General features: G+C 39.9%; 1 protein-coding gene across 4 annotated transcripts in view; it reads right to left on the bottom strand.

Moving 5' to 3' along the window:
- Window positions 1-14383, bottom strand: part of TANGO6 (transport and golgi organization 6 homolog) — a 197873-nt gene that overhangs the window by 168019 nt on the left and 15471 nt on the right. For all 4 annotated transcript variants that reach the window (XR_010746947.1, XM_066348127.1, XM_066348130.1 and 1 more), the window contains exons 4-7: window positions 13374-13515; window positions 9185-9321; window positions 6241-6403; window positions 1769-1851 (exon numbers count right to left, since the gene is read on the bottom strand). Coding sequence is in view for 3 of the 4 variants with exons in the window: in XM_066348127.1 (XP_066204224.1) it covers window positions 1769-1851; window positions 6241-6403; window positions 9185-9321; window positions 13374-13515 (525 nt within the window). In the remaining variant the exon portion in view is untranslated. The remainder of the gene's footprint in view (window positions 1-1768; window positions 1852-6240; window positions 6404-9184; window positions 9322-13373; window positions 13516-14383) is intronic.

The raw sequence follows: 14383 nt of genomic DNA, 5'->3' as shown, positions 1-14383 counted from the left end.
AATAGAAGGATAAACGAAGATATAGTCCTATAGTGGAATAACATATAGTAGTGAAAATCAATGAATTCAAGTCACATACATTACAATGTCATTTAAATAAATTTAAAATCATCCATACAATACTACAAATAGCTTAACATACAATACTACAAAAAACTGAACATAGTGACTCCCTTCAGGTGGGAAGCAGGGGAAATGAGAGCTGGGATGAGTAGGTAGAGAATTTCAGCTGAGCAATGGGTGCACGGGTTTTACTCTTCATAGTTTTTGCATGTTTCAACTATTTCAGAGTAAACTAAATTTGAAAATTTACTCTAAAATGTTTAACTTATTGCCATAGAAAAGAAATGAGAAAGGTGGAATATAAATCTTTAAATTATTAAGATATAATTCAGCCCTGACTGAATAGCACAGATCCTATGCTTCAAGATGGTCCTGAAGCACAGAGGTTGACAGTTTGATCCCCAATCAGGGCACATACAGGAACAGATTTCTGTTCCTATCTTTGTCTCTGTCTCTCTCTCCCTCTCTCGTACAAATCAATCAATAAAAAAAATTTAAAGATATAATTCACGTCATAAAATTCACTCTCTGAAATGTACAATCCAGTGGCTTTTAGTATTCACATGGTTGAATAACCATAACCACCTAACTCAAGAACATTTTCCTTACCTCGGAAAGGAGCTCCATACTCATTAGCAGTTACACTCCACTCTTCCTCCATAACCCCCGGCAACCACCAATCTATTTTCTGTCTCTATGAATTTGCCTATCCAGAACATTTCATACAAATGGAATCATACAATGTTTGGCCTTTCGTGTGTGGATTCTTTTTAAAATTTCAAATGACAATTTTTAAATGTTCATCTATGTTGTGGCATGTATTCATACTCCATTCCTTTTTATGGCTAAAAAATAGTCGCATTTTGTTTATCCATTCATTTGTTGATAGACATATTTGGAGGTTTTCCATATTCTGGCAATTATGAATAGTATTGCTGTGAAAATTTATGGATAGATTTTTGTGTGAACATGTTTTCATTTTTCTTAGGTATATACCTAGAAGTGGAACTGCTCGCTCATATAACTCCATGTTTAACTTTGTGAGGAACTGTCAAACTATTTTCCAATGTAGATGCGCCTTTTTACATGGAGCATAGTTTTGAAAGTCGTTTACTCCTGTAAATATTTCTAATAGGAAAATACTATTATAAATGTATTGAAATAAGCTTTAAAAAATAATATTTACTCCAAGTCCATCTGGCCCTAACACAGTGGATTATATTTTTACCTAAAATATATGTATTTCATATATATCTATAATCATAGATAAAATACAATTTATTTTCTATATTTTCATCTTCAGTATATATTTAGGTAATCACTTGCAGGATTCATTTACTCAGACTTCTCTATGATGGTGATTAATATAAAAAGTTATAGAGTAGATTCAAAATGTTCATATACTTTTAGGAAACCTACAGTACTGTAAATGCCTCTGTCAATTTCTTTAAAAAGCATGCCTTTATCAGTGGCATGTGCCAGTTAGAGAATATAGCCTGTTTAACATCCAGATAAATAATGAAACAGTTTAAAATGTATCAGTTTTTTTCACTTACAGTTTACAGTTTCAAAAGGTGAAAAGATTTTGATGATTTGAAATTTAAGATTAACCATTCCAATTCTTAAAGTACCAATTAAAAAGGCAAAGTTATTTTTAAAAAACTAAGTACAAATATTAGCTAAAAACATCAGTGATTCAGATTACCTTAAATACATCCTCAATGCATCTGCTAAGTTCTTCTTCTGTCACCAAAACGGTCCCTGGCACCATGTCACACTCTGGAATCTCTAGAGAAGAGAAACAAAAATTACCCACACTCAGGCCCTGGCCAGCTGGCTCCGTGGTAGAGCGTCAGTTCAGCATATGGAAGTCCTGGGTTCGATTTCTGGCCAGGGCACACAGGAGAAGCTCCCATCTGCTTCTCCATCCCTCCCCCTCTCCTTCCTCTCTGTCTCTCTCTTCCCCTCCCGCAGCCAAGGCTCCATTGGAGCAAAGTTGGCCCCGGCACTGAGGATGGCTCCATGGCCTCCACCTCAGGTGCTAGAATGGCTCCGGATGCAACCAGAGCAACGCCCCAGATGACCAGAGCATCGCCCCCTAGTGGGCATGCTGGGTGGATCCCAATCAGACGCATGCAGGAGTCTGTCTCTCTGCCTCCCCACTTCTTACTTCAGAAAAATAGAAAAAGAAAAAAAAATTACCCACACTCAGGCCAACAGAAATTGTATTTCATTTTTTGAGCATATACTGATGCTAGAATAGATTCCTAGAATTTTAAGTATTTACTCAAATATCATGTGTGTCATGTCTGAATAACTTTCACTTCACCAAGGCTCAATCTGGTGAAGTCTTACTGTGCAAAAGAATGAAACCTTCACCATCCTTCCCCACCTCACACCACCACAAACACTCAGAAAAATCCATACAATAAAATGACTTCTATACAAAATCTACATAGATCTAAATTTGTTTTAAGCATAACATAAACTTCTTTTTTTCATTTTTGACCTTAGGGGCTACTCTCTAGAAAGTTTTTGGTTTTTTAATCATTAAGAATGCTATAGTTGATACTCATATCCCTGGCCAGTTGGTTCAGTGGTAGAGCGTCGGCCTGGCATGCAGGAGTCCCGGGTTCGATTCCTGGCCAGGGCACACAGGAGAAGCGCCCATCTGCTTCTCCACCCCTCCCCCTCTCCTTCCTCTCTGTCTCTCTCTTCCCCTCCCACAGCCGAGGCTCCATTGGAGCAAAGATGGCCCGGGCGCTGAGGACGGCTCTGTGGCCTCTGCCTCAGGCGCTAGGATGGCTCTGGATGCAACAGAGTGATGCCCCAGAGGGGCAGAGCATCACCTCCTGGTGGGCATGCCGGGTGGATCCCGGTCGGGCACATGCGGGAGTCTGTCTGACTGCCTCCCCGTTTCCAGCTTTGGAAAAATGAAAAAAAAAAATCAATAAAGCATAAAAACATACTAAGGGAAATGGTGAAAATGTCAGTCTTTTAAGACATTAAAAGAGAACTAAATCCACTGGCCAAATATGGGAAAATCTGAGCACCAAAATGAATGATAAGAATGTTTGGTAGCTGCCTGACCTGTGGTGGCACAGTGGATAAAGCGTCGACCTGGAATGCTGAGGTTGCCAGTTCAAAACCCTGGGCCGGCCCGGTCAAGGCATATATGGGAGTTGATGCTTCCTGCTCCTCCCCCCTTTCTTTCTCTCTCTCTCTCTTCTCTAAAATGAATAAATAAAAAATAAATAAATAAAAAATAAAAAATAAAAAAAAAGACTGTTTGGTAGCCAATTAAATAAAAAAAGAATCTATAACTCTATATTTATACTGAAATAATTATTTTTTAAAAAGAGGTGAGGCCTGACCAGGCAGTGGTGCAGTGGATAGAGCGTCGGACTAGGATGAGGAGGACCCAGGCTCAAGACCCCGAGGTCGCCAGCTTGAGCACGGGCTTGTCTGGTTTGAGTGGAGCTGACCAGCTTGGACCCAAGGTCGCTGGCTCAAGCAAGGGGTTACTCGGTCTGCTGTAGCCCCCCCCCCCCCCCCCCCGTCAAGGCACATATGAGAAAGCAATCAATTAACAACTAAGGTGTCACAACAAAAGACTGATGATTGATGCTTCTCATCTCTCTCCGTTCCTATCTGTCCCTATCTATCCCTCTCTCTGACTCTCTCTCTGTCTCTGTAAGAAAAAAAGGGGGGGGGGGTGAGATACCTGACCTGTGGTGGTGCAGTAGATAAAGCATTGACCTGGACACTGAGGTTACCAGTTCGAGATCCTGGGCTTGCCTGGTCAAAGCACATTCGTGAAGCTGATTTCCTGGTCCTATCCTCCCACTCACCCCCCATCCTTTCTCTTTCTCTCTTTTCTCTGAAATCAATAAATAAAATATTTTTTAAATGTAGGGAGGGGGGTGTAAGGCAAGAAGAAAGAAAAGCTCTTCTTTACAGAAGAATACCAACTAACAAAATAAAAATAACAAAAGAAATAGAACGTCACCATTTTCCTGGTAAGACTCATTAAACCATAGTATGAAAGACTATTGGGAAACAGAGTATTCACACATCTCAGACTATCATTGCATATATTACTTATTAATTACACAGGGAGGGAGGTACTTTTAAAATGGAGAAATCTGTGTGCTACCACCTTAAACAAATAATCAAATATAGCATTGATAATAATAGATAAACTGATAACATATGCACCTTAAACTGATGGAGACTGAGAAAGAAACTATCATCCTATGTAGTATTCCTGCTGAAATGTTTAACCTGGATCTAACCATGAGGAAACAGTTAGAAAAATACAAATTAAGGAATATTCTATAACCTGGGCTCTTCAAAAATGTCATGATGAAACACAAACAAAAAACTGGGGGCCCTAAAAAAAAAAAAAAAAAAAAAAAAACAAACAACTGCCCTGGCCAGCTAGCTTGATTGGTTAGCCGCAGGGGTCGGGAAACTTTTTGGCTGAGAGAGCCATGAATGCCACATATTTTAAAATGTAATTCCGTGAGAGCCATACAACGACCCATGTACGTTAGGCATTATCCAATAAAAATTTGGTGTTGTCCCAGAGGACAGCTGTGATTGGCTCCAACCACCCACAATCATGAACATGAGTGGTAAGAAATGAATGGATTGTAATACACGAGAATGTTTTATATTTTTAACGTTATTATTTTTTTATTAAAGATTTGTCTGCGAGCCAGATGCAGCCATCAAAAGAGCCACATCTGGCTCGCAAGCCATAGGTTTCCGACCCCTGGGTTAGCGTATCATCTTGATATGCAAAGGTTACCAGTTCGATCCCTGGTCAGGGCACATACAGAAACAAATTGATGTTTCCATCTCTCTCTCTTCCTTCCTCTCTCTAAAATAAATATAAGTAAATAAATAAATAAGTAAAAAGTCTGGGGCCCTAGCCAGGTAGTTCAGTTTGCTGAAATGTCATTCTGTTACAGCAAGGTTGTAGGTTCAATCCTCCATCAGGGCACATGCAAGAAACAACCAACAATGAATGCATGGATAAGTGGGGCAACAAATCGATGTTTCTCTCTCTCACTCTTCCTCTCTCTATCAATAAATAATCTTAATGGAAAACTATTATAGCCTGACCAGGAGGTGGCACAGTGGATAGAGCTTCGGACTGGGATGCGGAAGACCTGAGGTTGCCAGCTTGAGCACAAACTTATCTGGGTTGTGCAAAAAAAGCTCACCAGCTTGGATCTAAGGTCGCTGAGCAAGGGGTTACTTGGTCTGCTGAAGGCCCACGGTCAAGGCACATATGAGAAAGCAATCAATGAACAACTAAGGTGTCGCAACAAGAAAGTGATGATTGATGCTTCTCATCTCTCTCCGTTCCTGTCTGTCTGTCCCTATCTATCCCTCTCTCTGACTCTCTCTCTGTCCCTGTTAAAAAAAAAATACTATTATATATTAAAGGAAACTAAAAAGACATAAGTGAATGAATACATGATTCTTAACTGGATTCTAAATTTTTTAAAAACAAGTATAAAGGAAATTCTTGCAACAATTAGAGAAATCTTAATGAAGTCTGTATATTAGATGCTGTCTACTACTAACTCAAATATTTCAGAAAACAGTGTACACATACAGAGAGAAAGATACAGCAAATATGGCCAAAAATAATAGTTGGTAAATCTAGGGGAAGTGTAGAGGGGTGATTCACTGTACTCTTCTTGGAACTGTTGTGAAGTCTTCTAAATATACAGTTGTGGGGCAGGGGGTGGAGAAAGGTAAAACTGAAGACACTGAAATACCACAGACTAAAGTCATTTAAACCTGAAAAGTTGCTGAAGGTCCTTTAGAGCAGTGGTCCCCAACCTTTTTTGGGCCACGGACCGGTTTAATGTCAGAAAATATTTTCACAGACCGGCCTTTAGAGTGGGACGGATAAATGTATCACATGACCGAGACAAGCGTCAAGAGTGAGTCTTGGATGTAACAGAGGGAATCTGGTCATTTTTTAAAAATAAAACATCGTTCAGACTTAAATATAAATAAAACGAAAATAATGTAAGTTATTTATTCTTTCTCTGCAGACTGGTACCAAATGTTCCACGGACCAGTACCGGTCCGCGGCCCAGGGGTTGGGGACCACCACTTTAGAGAGACTCCCAGCCACCAAACTCCCTCCTTTACCTGCTGTATTTAAAATCCGATGAAGAGGTGCTAACATTGGCTGAAGCAAATACTTTGCTGCCAACTGTGGGCGTTCTCTTGACATAGTTATAAAGGTAGTGGTGGCAACTCTCTGAAATTGTCGCACTGTCAATTTATCCTGAAAGTGAAATAAATCCAGAATCTAAAAAAGAAAAATATACATAGTATATACCAGGCGCTTTATAAGGGACATTACATTAACTAAGGAAATAACGATTTCTCTAAGCCAAAAAATAAACCCAACTGCAATAACCCTGATTCAACAAAACCGTTGTTTTTTTAATTTAACAACTCAGTATCAAAGGCTGTGAGAACTGAAGAGACTAAGTTTTTTTCTGTTTTTTTTTAAATGTTCTAGAATTATTATTTTATTTATTCATTTTAGAGAGGAGAGAGAGGGAGGGAGGGGGAGAGAGAGAGAGAGAGAGAGAGAGAGAGGAACAGGAAGCATCAACTCCCATATGTGCCTTGACCAGGCAAGCTCAGGGTTTCGAACCAGCGACCTCAGCGTTTCCAGGTCGACGTTTTATCCACTGTGCCACCACAGGTCAGGCGAGACTATGTTTTTAACTTTTTTTTTTTTAATTCATTTTTAGAGAGGAGAGAGAGAGAGAGAGAGAGAGAGAGAGAAGGGGGGAGGAGCTGGAAGCATCAACTCCCATATGTGCCTTGACCAGGCAAGCCCAGGGTTTCGAATCGGCGACCTCAGCATTTCCAGGTCGACGCTTTATCCACTGCGCCACCACAGGTCAGGAGACTATGTTTTTATTTAATAATTTTATCAAATTTATAAAATACATGCTCATTGTAGAAAACCTGGAAAATAAAGTTTTAAGAATAAAATTAAATCTTCCCAAATCACTATAAACATTTTTGGTGTATTTTTTCCAATATATTTCTGTATAATTCCATTTCTTTTTTAATTGAAGCCACACTTAATATTCAGTTTTGTGTATTGCTGAAATCTTCTCATATTGTTATAAATTCCTCAAAAATACTATGTAGCAATATAATACATATTCAAGCTGAATGTAAGAATTTATTGGCCCTGGCTGGTTCGCTCAGTGGTAGAGTGTCAGCCTGGCATGTGGAAGACCTGGGTTCGATTCCCAGTCAGGGTACACAGGAGAAGCGACCATCCCCTTCTCTCTCTCACTTTCTCTCTTTTCCTCCTGCAGCCATGGCTCAATGAGCAAGTTGGCCCCGGGCACTGAGGATGGCTCCAAGGCCTCGCCTCAGGCACTCAAATAGCTCGGTTACTGAGCAACAAAGCAGTGGCCCCAGATGGGCAAAGCATCAGCTCTAGATGGGGGTTGCCGGGTAGATCCTGGTCGGGGCACATGCAGGAGTCTGTCTCTCTGCCTCCCTGTCTCTCAGTTGATAAGAAAAATAAATGTATTAAATTCTTTCCTAATACAGGTATTCAGACATTCTGTTTTTCTCCAAATTTTGCTATTATAAATAGCACCACCAAATAAAATTACTAGGTCAAGTCAAGGCATATAAATATATTTAGAGTCTGAAGATCAGATCCCCTGTCGAGTTCTAACTATGTCAGACAACAATCTACTTTATTCTCAAAGACAAACATAGATCTCCAGTGCCTGAGTGGGTTTTATCCTAGTCTATAAGCAACTGATAGAAAAATATACTTCTGTCCCTGACTTAAAAGTGACTCTTGCACCTTTTACAGGCAGGAGAATCTGTCCAAAAACTGCATGTGACCTCTGACACTGCCAGAAAGAGACAGAAAACCTGAAACCCGTGACTTAATTTTATCATTTTGTCAAGTACCAAAATTATTGCTACTAGTTTCCGAAAATATTTACTTATCATTGCAAATGCTAACCTTGTCCTATAAGATGACTTATATTTAATGTATTTCAATATAAGATCTTTGCAGTGTTATACTATATGCCCATGAAAAAGAATGAGGCAGCTCAATATGAAATGACTATAAGAAATAATCTCCAAAGTACACTGTTAAGTTAAAAAAGCAAAAGGTAAAACAGTGTGTGTAGCATGTTATTATTTGGATAAAAATTAGACTATATATACACATACATATATATATAATTGTATATATATATAATACACAGAATATCTCTGGAAAATAAACAAGAAATTGGTAACAATGACTATTTCTGAAGGACTAGGGAACAGAGGTGAGAAGGAAACTTACTTTTCTGTTTACTCTTTTGTGCTTTTTAACTTGTGTACCATGTTAATTCACCTTGTTTTATTTAATATTCATTTTTTAACTAATTAAGAACACACTGAAAAGATAGGGAACAAGATGAAACTTACTTTCATATTCCAGCTCTGAGAGCAACCTGGGTTACTCACCTAATAGTGATGAGGCATTCTTAAACCTAACAATTAGGTCAGTGTCTTCCACAGGTTTTTATTCGTATATTAAAAGGGCCACTCACGCCCGACCAGGCGGTGGTGCAGTGGATAGAGTGTCGGACTGGGATGCCAAGGACCCAGGTTCGAGATCCCGAGGTCACCAGCTTGAGTACAGGCTCATCTGGTTTGAACAAAAGCTCACCAGCTTGGACCCAGGTCACTAGCTCCAGCAAGGGTTACTCGGTCTGCTGAAGGCCCATGGTCAAGGCACATATGAGAAAGCGATCAATGGACAATTAAGGTGTTGTAATGTACAATGAAAAACTAATGATTGATGCTTCTCATCTCTCCGTTCCTGTCTGTATGTCCTTATCTATCCCTCTCTCTAACTCTCTCTCTCTGTCTCTGTAAAAAAAAAAAAAAAAAAAAAATAGGGGCCACTCACTGAATAATAAATATTATACTGCATAAATATTATATTGCTTTTACTTCAATGTTACATGAACATGACAAATCCTCTTTCTGTAAGTAAGCAGTTGATCCTCAAATGTTCAAAAGAAACAAGATTATTTACCTGGGGGCAGATATCCCTGTAGTAATCCTCTGGTGAAAGAGACTGCTGGGGACAAGAGGCCAAAATCTTTGCAGTCAAGTCGCACTTCTTCCAGTGCGCAGCCGTGGCCTCAGCATCGCTCCCACCAGCCGCCCCTGCTGTCAGCAATGGACAGAGATGTCAGAAACAGTTTCCCATACAATGTCTTTAAAATTTAGGGTAAAAAGTGTTCCTTCTCTGCTGAAAATTGTTTATTTCTTCTATAAGATAACCTACCCCTCTGCACTTTTCTTTTGATGTTGGTTTCTGAGAAGTTCAGAGAAAAAAAATAGCACTTAATCATTGATATAGTACACATGTGATTTGGATACAGTAAGTCCTCAATATCATCAATAGGTTCTGTGACTTTAAGTGATTCATATGTATAAAGAAACCAATTTTACTATAGGCTAATTGATATAAAAGAAGGCATCTCATCAACATCACAGGGAAATAACATTGAATGAATTGGTATTATTTGCCGGCTTGCTGTGCTAGCTTCTCAGTGTTCATTACTATTAATATTACTATTTCTCTTTATCTGAATCATGTAATCATGTGTGTGAGGAAAAAAACCCAAAGGTTGGGGCAAGAACCACCAGAATGGAATAGGGGAAAAAATCCCCAGAGTTCACACAGGACTGAGAATAGTTTGTGTTTCCACTAGTGAGCACAGAGAGGCCGCCCACTACAGGGCATCAAGGAAAATCTCAGAAGGCTTAATTGCCTTAGTAGTGGGGCCAAATTCCCTCAGATTAAAGGCTGCTCTAGGCCCACAGTAATAAGGCTTAAAAGCCAGGATCAAGGAGCATTTGAGATCTTGCTCCCTGGCACATGTCTTCAGTTTGGCTCAAAAAAACTTTTATAAAAGTTCTCAAGCCTGACCAGGCAGTGGCGCAGTGGATAGAGCGTCAGACAGGGATGCGGAGGACCCAGGTTCAAGACCCTGAGGTCGCCAGCTTGAGCGTGGGCTCATCTGGTTTGAGCAAAGCTCGTCACCTTGGCCCCAAGGTCACTGGCTTGAGAAAGGGGTCACTCGGTCTGCTGAAGGCCCATGGTCAAGGCACATATGAGAAAGCAATCAATGAACAACTAAGGTCTCGCAACGAAAAACTAATGATTGATGCTTCTCATCTCTCTCCGTTCCTTTCTGTCCGTCCCTGTCTATCCCTCTCTCTGACTCTCTCTCTGTCTCTGTAAGGAAAAAAGAAAAAAAAAATTCTCAAAAAAAAAAAGCCAGAATCAAGGGGATCAAACTGATTCTAAGAAAATCAGTTGGATCTCAGAACAAAGTCTAACAAAAGAAAACAACAAAATCTAACACCCAACAATAAAACTAATCAGTATCCATTCAAAAATTACCAGGCATATACATATAATTCAGTAGGAAAAAGGGATGAAGGACTGATTCATGTACAACATGGCTAACCTCAGACACATGATGCTAAGTGAATGAAGCCAAACACAAAGACCACAAATTGTATAATTACATTTGGATGAAATATCCAGATCAGGCAAATCCACTGAGTTAGAAAGTAGATTAGTGCTTATAAGGGATGGGAGGAGGGGGTGACGGGGAATAATTGCTAATGGGTATGAGGGTTTTTTGGAGGATAAATGATAAAAATGTTTGGAATTAGATACTGATTATTTTCATTGTTGGGCGCTAGATTTTGTTGTTTTCCTTTGTTAGGCTTTGTTCTGGGATGCAGCTGATTTTCTTAGAATCAATTTGATTCCAAGAACTTTGTGAATATACTAAAAACCACTGAAATGTACTCTTTAAAAAGAGTGAATTTTATGGTATATGAATAGCATCTCAATTAAAAAAAATTACCAGACATACAAAGAAGCAAAAAATTATGACCCAGCCCTGGCTGGTTAGCTCAGTCGGTTAGAGCATTGTCGGAAACACCAAGGTTGTGGGTTTGATCCTGGTCAGGGCATATACACGAAACAACTGATGAATATACAACTAAGTGGGACAACAAATGAATGCTTCCCTTTCCCTTCCTTTCTCTGTCTCTCTGAAGTCAATCAATTAAAAAAAATATATATGACCAATAATCAGGAGAAAAAATCAATAGAAAACAGCCCCATAAAAACAGAGATGATGGCCCTGCCCAGTGACTTAGTGGGTAGAGCATCAGCCCAGCATGTGGGCATCCCAGGTTCGATTCCCAGTCAGAGTACACAAGAGAAGTAACCATCTGCTTCTCTTTCCCTTCCTCTTCTGCTTCTCTCTCTCTTAACCCCCTGCAGTCAGTGGCTTGGTTGGTTCAAGCATCAGCCCTGGGTGGTGAGGATAGCTTGGTCAGTCCAAGCATGTTAGCCTCAGGCACTAAAAAGAGCTCGGAACTCGAGCATTGGCCCCAGATGGGGCTGCTGGGTGGATCCTAGTCGGAGTACATGCGGGAGTCTGCCTCACTATCATTATCTCCCCCGCCCCTCTTCTCACCTAAACAAACAAACAAACAAACAAACAAACAAAAAACCCAAGGAAAAAACCCCAGAGATAACAAGATTAGGAAACAAAGATATTAAAATAGCTATTATAAATTTATTCCCTATTTTCAAAAAGGTAAAGGAAAGAATGATCATAATAGGGAGAGAAATTAAAACACTTTTTAAAAGAACCAAATTGAACTTCTACTAATGGAAAAGAAAATATCTGGCACTGGCCACTGGCTCAGTAGATAAAGTGTCAGCCTGGCATATGGACAACCTGGGTTCAATTCTCAGTCAGGGCACACAAGAGAAGTGGCTATCTCTTTCCTTCTTGCTCCCATTTCTCTCCCTCTTCCCCTCCCATAGCCCAGCCAGTGGCTCAGCTGGTTCGACCCTTAGTCCCAGAACAGAGGATAGCTTGGCTGGTCAAGCACATTAGCCTCAGGTGCTAAACATAGCTTGGTTAATTCAAGCATTGGCCCCAGAGAGGTGTTGCCAGGTAGATCCTGGTCAGGGTGTATGCAGGAGTCTGTCTCTCCTCCTCTCACTTAAAAAAAAAAAAGAATGAAAAAGAAAATCTGAAACAAAAAATACACTGAAAGGTAGACACTACAGGAGAAAAGATCAGTGGACTTTAACAGAGAGCAATAAAAATTATGTAAAATGAAATACAAAGAGGAAAAAATAAATAAACAGGGCATCAGTAACTTGTAGGACAATATTAAGCATCATATTAGGTGTAATTTAAATTCCAGAAAAAGAGAAGAGAGGACAGAAAAGAATATTAGAAGATAATACCTGAGAAATTTTCAAATATCATAAAAACTATAAGCCTTGGGTTCTAAGAAGCCCAAAAGGAATATGAAGCCTGACCAAGTGGTGGCACAGTGGATAAAGCGTTGGCCTGGGACACTGAGGACCTAGGTTGGAAATCCTGAGGTTGCTGACTTGAGCACAGGATCACCAGCTTGGGTGTAGCTGGCTCGAGTAAGAGGTCACTGGCTCAGATAGAGCCCCCTGGTCAAGGCACATATGAGAAAGCAATCAATGAACAACTAAGGTGCTGCAACAAAGAATTGATGCTTCTCATCTTTCTCCCTTCCTGTCTGTCTGTCCCTCTCTCTTTCTCAAAATTAAATAAATATGTCACCCCATTAAAATTAATTAAAAAAATAAATAAACAAATAAAACAAAAAAATATAAAAGAAAAACTACTACTATGCTTAGCATAATTAACTTTTTTCTATCAATAGGGACTTATAGACTATAATTGTGGGAATGAATTTAAAACTTCAAAGTGTGCATCTCTAAGGTATATCCAGTTTTAACATAATGATCCTGTGTTTTAAGTCTGGAAGCGAAGTCCTCTTAGCATCCTGCTACAAAACCCTTTTCTCACTGAGAATTTAACATTGCCTTTAGGGTTTTACTTAAACTTCTTATGCAATGTTTTCCTCTGATATTATAAATCATTTGGAACAACTGACAGTATCATTCAACAGTATGAGCTGTGTATTATGGCTTTTTTAGAAATAAAGCAAGAAAATGAGTTTCTTTGGAAAAGAAATTCATTAAGGTTTAACTTCCAAGTCTAACCTCCTAATCTCCACAAAGATCCAGTGTAATCTCAGTCAGGTTTTAAAGGCAAATGTTAAAGATCAATAATTCACTCTGACTCGAAGGCAAATGAATATCAAAGTAACAGGAATGTTTTATTTCTTACCACCTGCTCCTTCCAAAATGCCCTGGACCACTGCCTGAACACCACTGGGTCTCATCAACCTTTCAGAGAGCAGCTGCCCACACAAACGCCGAAGCCAAGCTGGGGCCCGACACCTCACCTGTGTCTTCACATCTGTGCAGGACTGAAAAAGGAAGGGAAAGGCACGAACTGAATGTCATGTGAAATAGATAAGATGTGCAGAAATTATTAAAACATATATACACTGAGACAGACTGATAATGAACAGTATGCTATACAGACTTCAAAAGAACAAACCAAAAAACTCTCCTTTACAAAATCTTCTGCAGCATCACTTAAAAAATATTATCAACTTCTTTTAAAGATTTTATTGATTTTATTTTATTTATTTATTTTTATTCATTTTAGAGAAGAGAGGGGGGGGAGAAAGAGAGAGAGAGAAAGGGGGGAAGAGCAGGAAGCATCAACTCCCATATGTGCCTTGACCCAGTAAACCCTGGGTTTTGAACTGGCGACCTCAGCGTTCCAGGTCGACGCTTTATCCACTGCGCCACCACAGGTCAGCCCCATTTATTGATTTTAGAAAGAAAGGAGACAGGGAGAGAGAGAAAGTGAGATGGGGAAGGGGGTAGAGTGGGAAGCATCAACTCATGCTGTTCTCATTAAGTGCCTTGACCAGGCAAGCCTAGGGCTTTGAATAGGCAACCTCAGTGTTCCAGGTCAACACCTTATCCCTTGAGCCACCACAAGTCAGGTAGCATCACCTTTGTTTTTTAGCGAGAGAAAGAGAGAGAGAGACAGACAGACAGACAAACAGACAAGAAGGGAAAGGGATGAGAAGCATCAATTCTTTGTTGCGGCATCTTAGTTGTTCATTGATTGCTTTCTCATATGTGCCTTGATGGGGAGGGGAGGGGGCTCCAGCTTGAGCCATTAACCCCTTGCTCAAGCCAGCGACCTTGGAGTCATATGTATGACCCCATGCTCAAGCTAGTGAGCCCACGCTCAAGCCGGTGACCTCAGGGTTTTGA

Source organism: Saccopteryx leptura, chromosome 9 (assembly GCF_036850995.1).
Source record: "Saccopteryx leptura isolate mSacLep1 chromosome 9, mSacLep1_pri_phased_curated, whole genome shotgun sequence".
Lineage (NCBI taxonomy): Eukaryota > Metazoa > Chordata > Mammalia > Chiroptera > Emballonuridae > Saccopteryx > Saccopteryx leptura.
The sequence above is the reverse complement of the archived record's forward strand: the minus strand, read 5'-3'. Positions and strand labels throughout refer to the sequence as shown.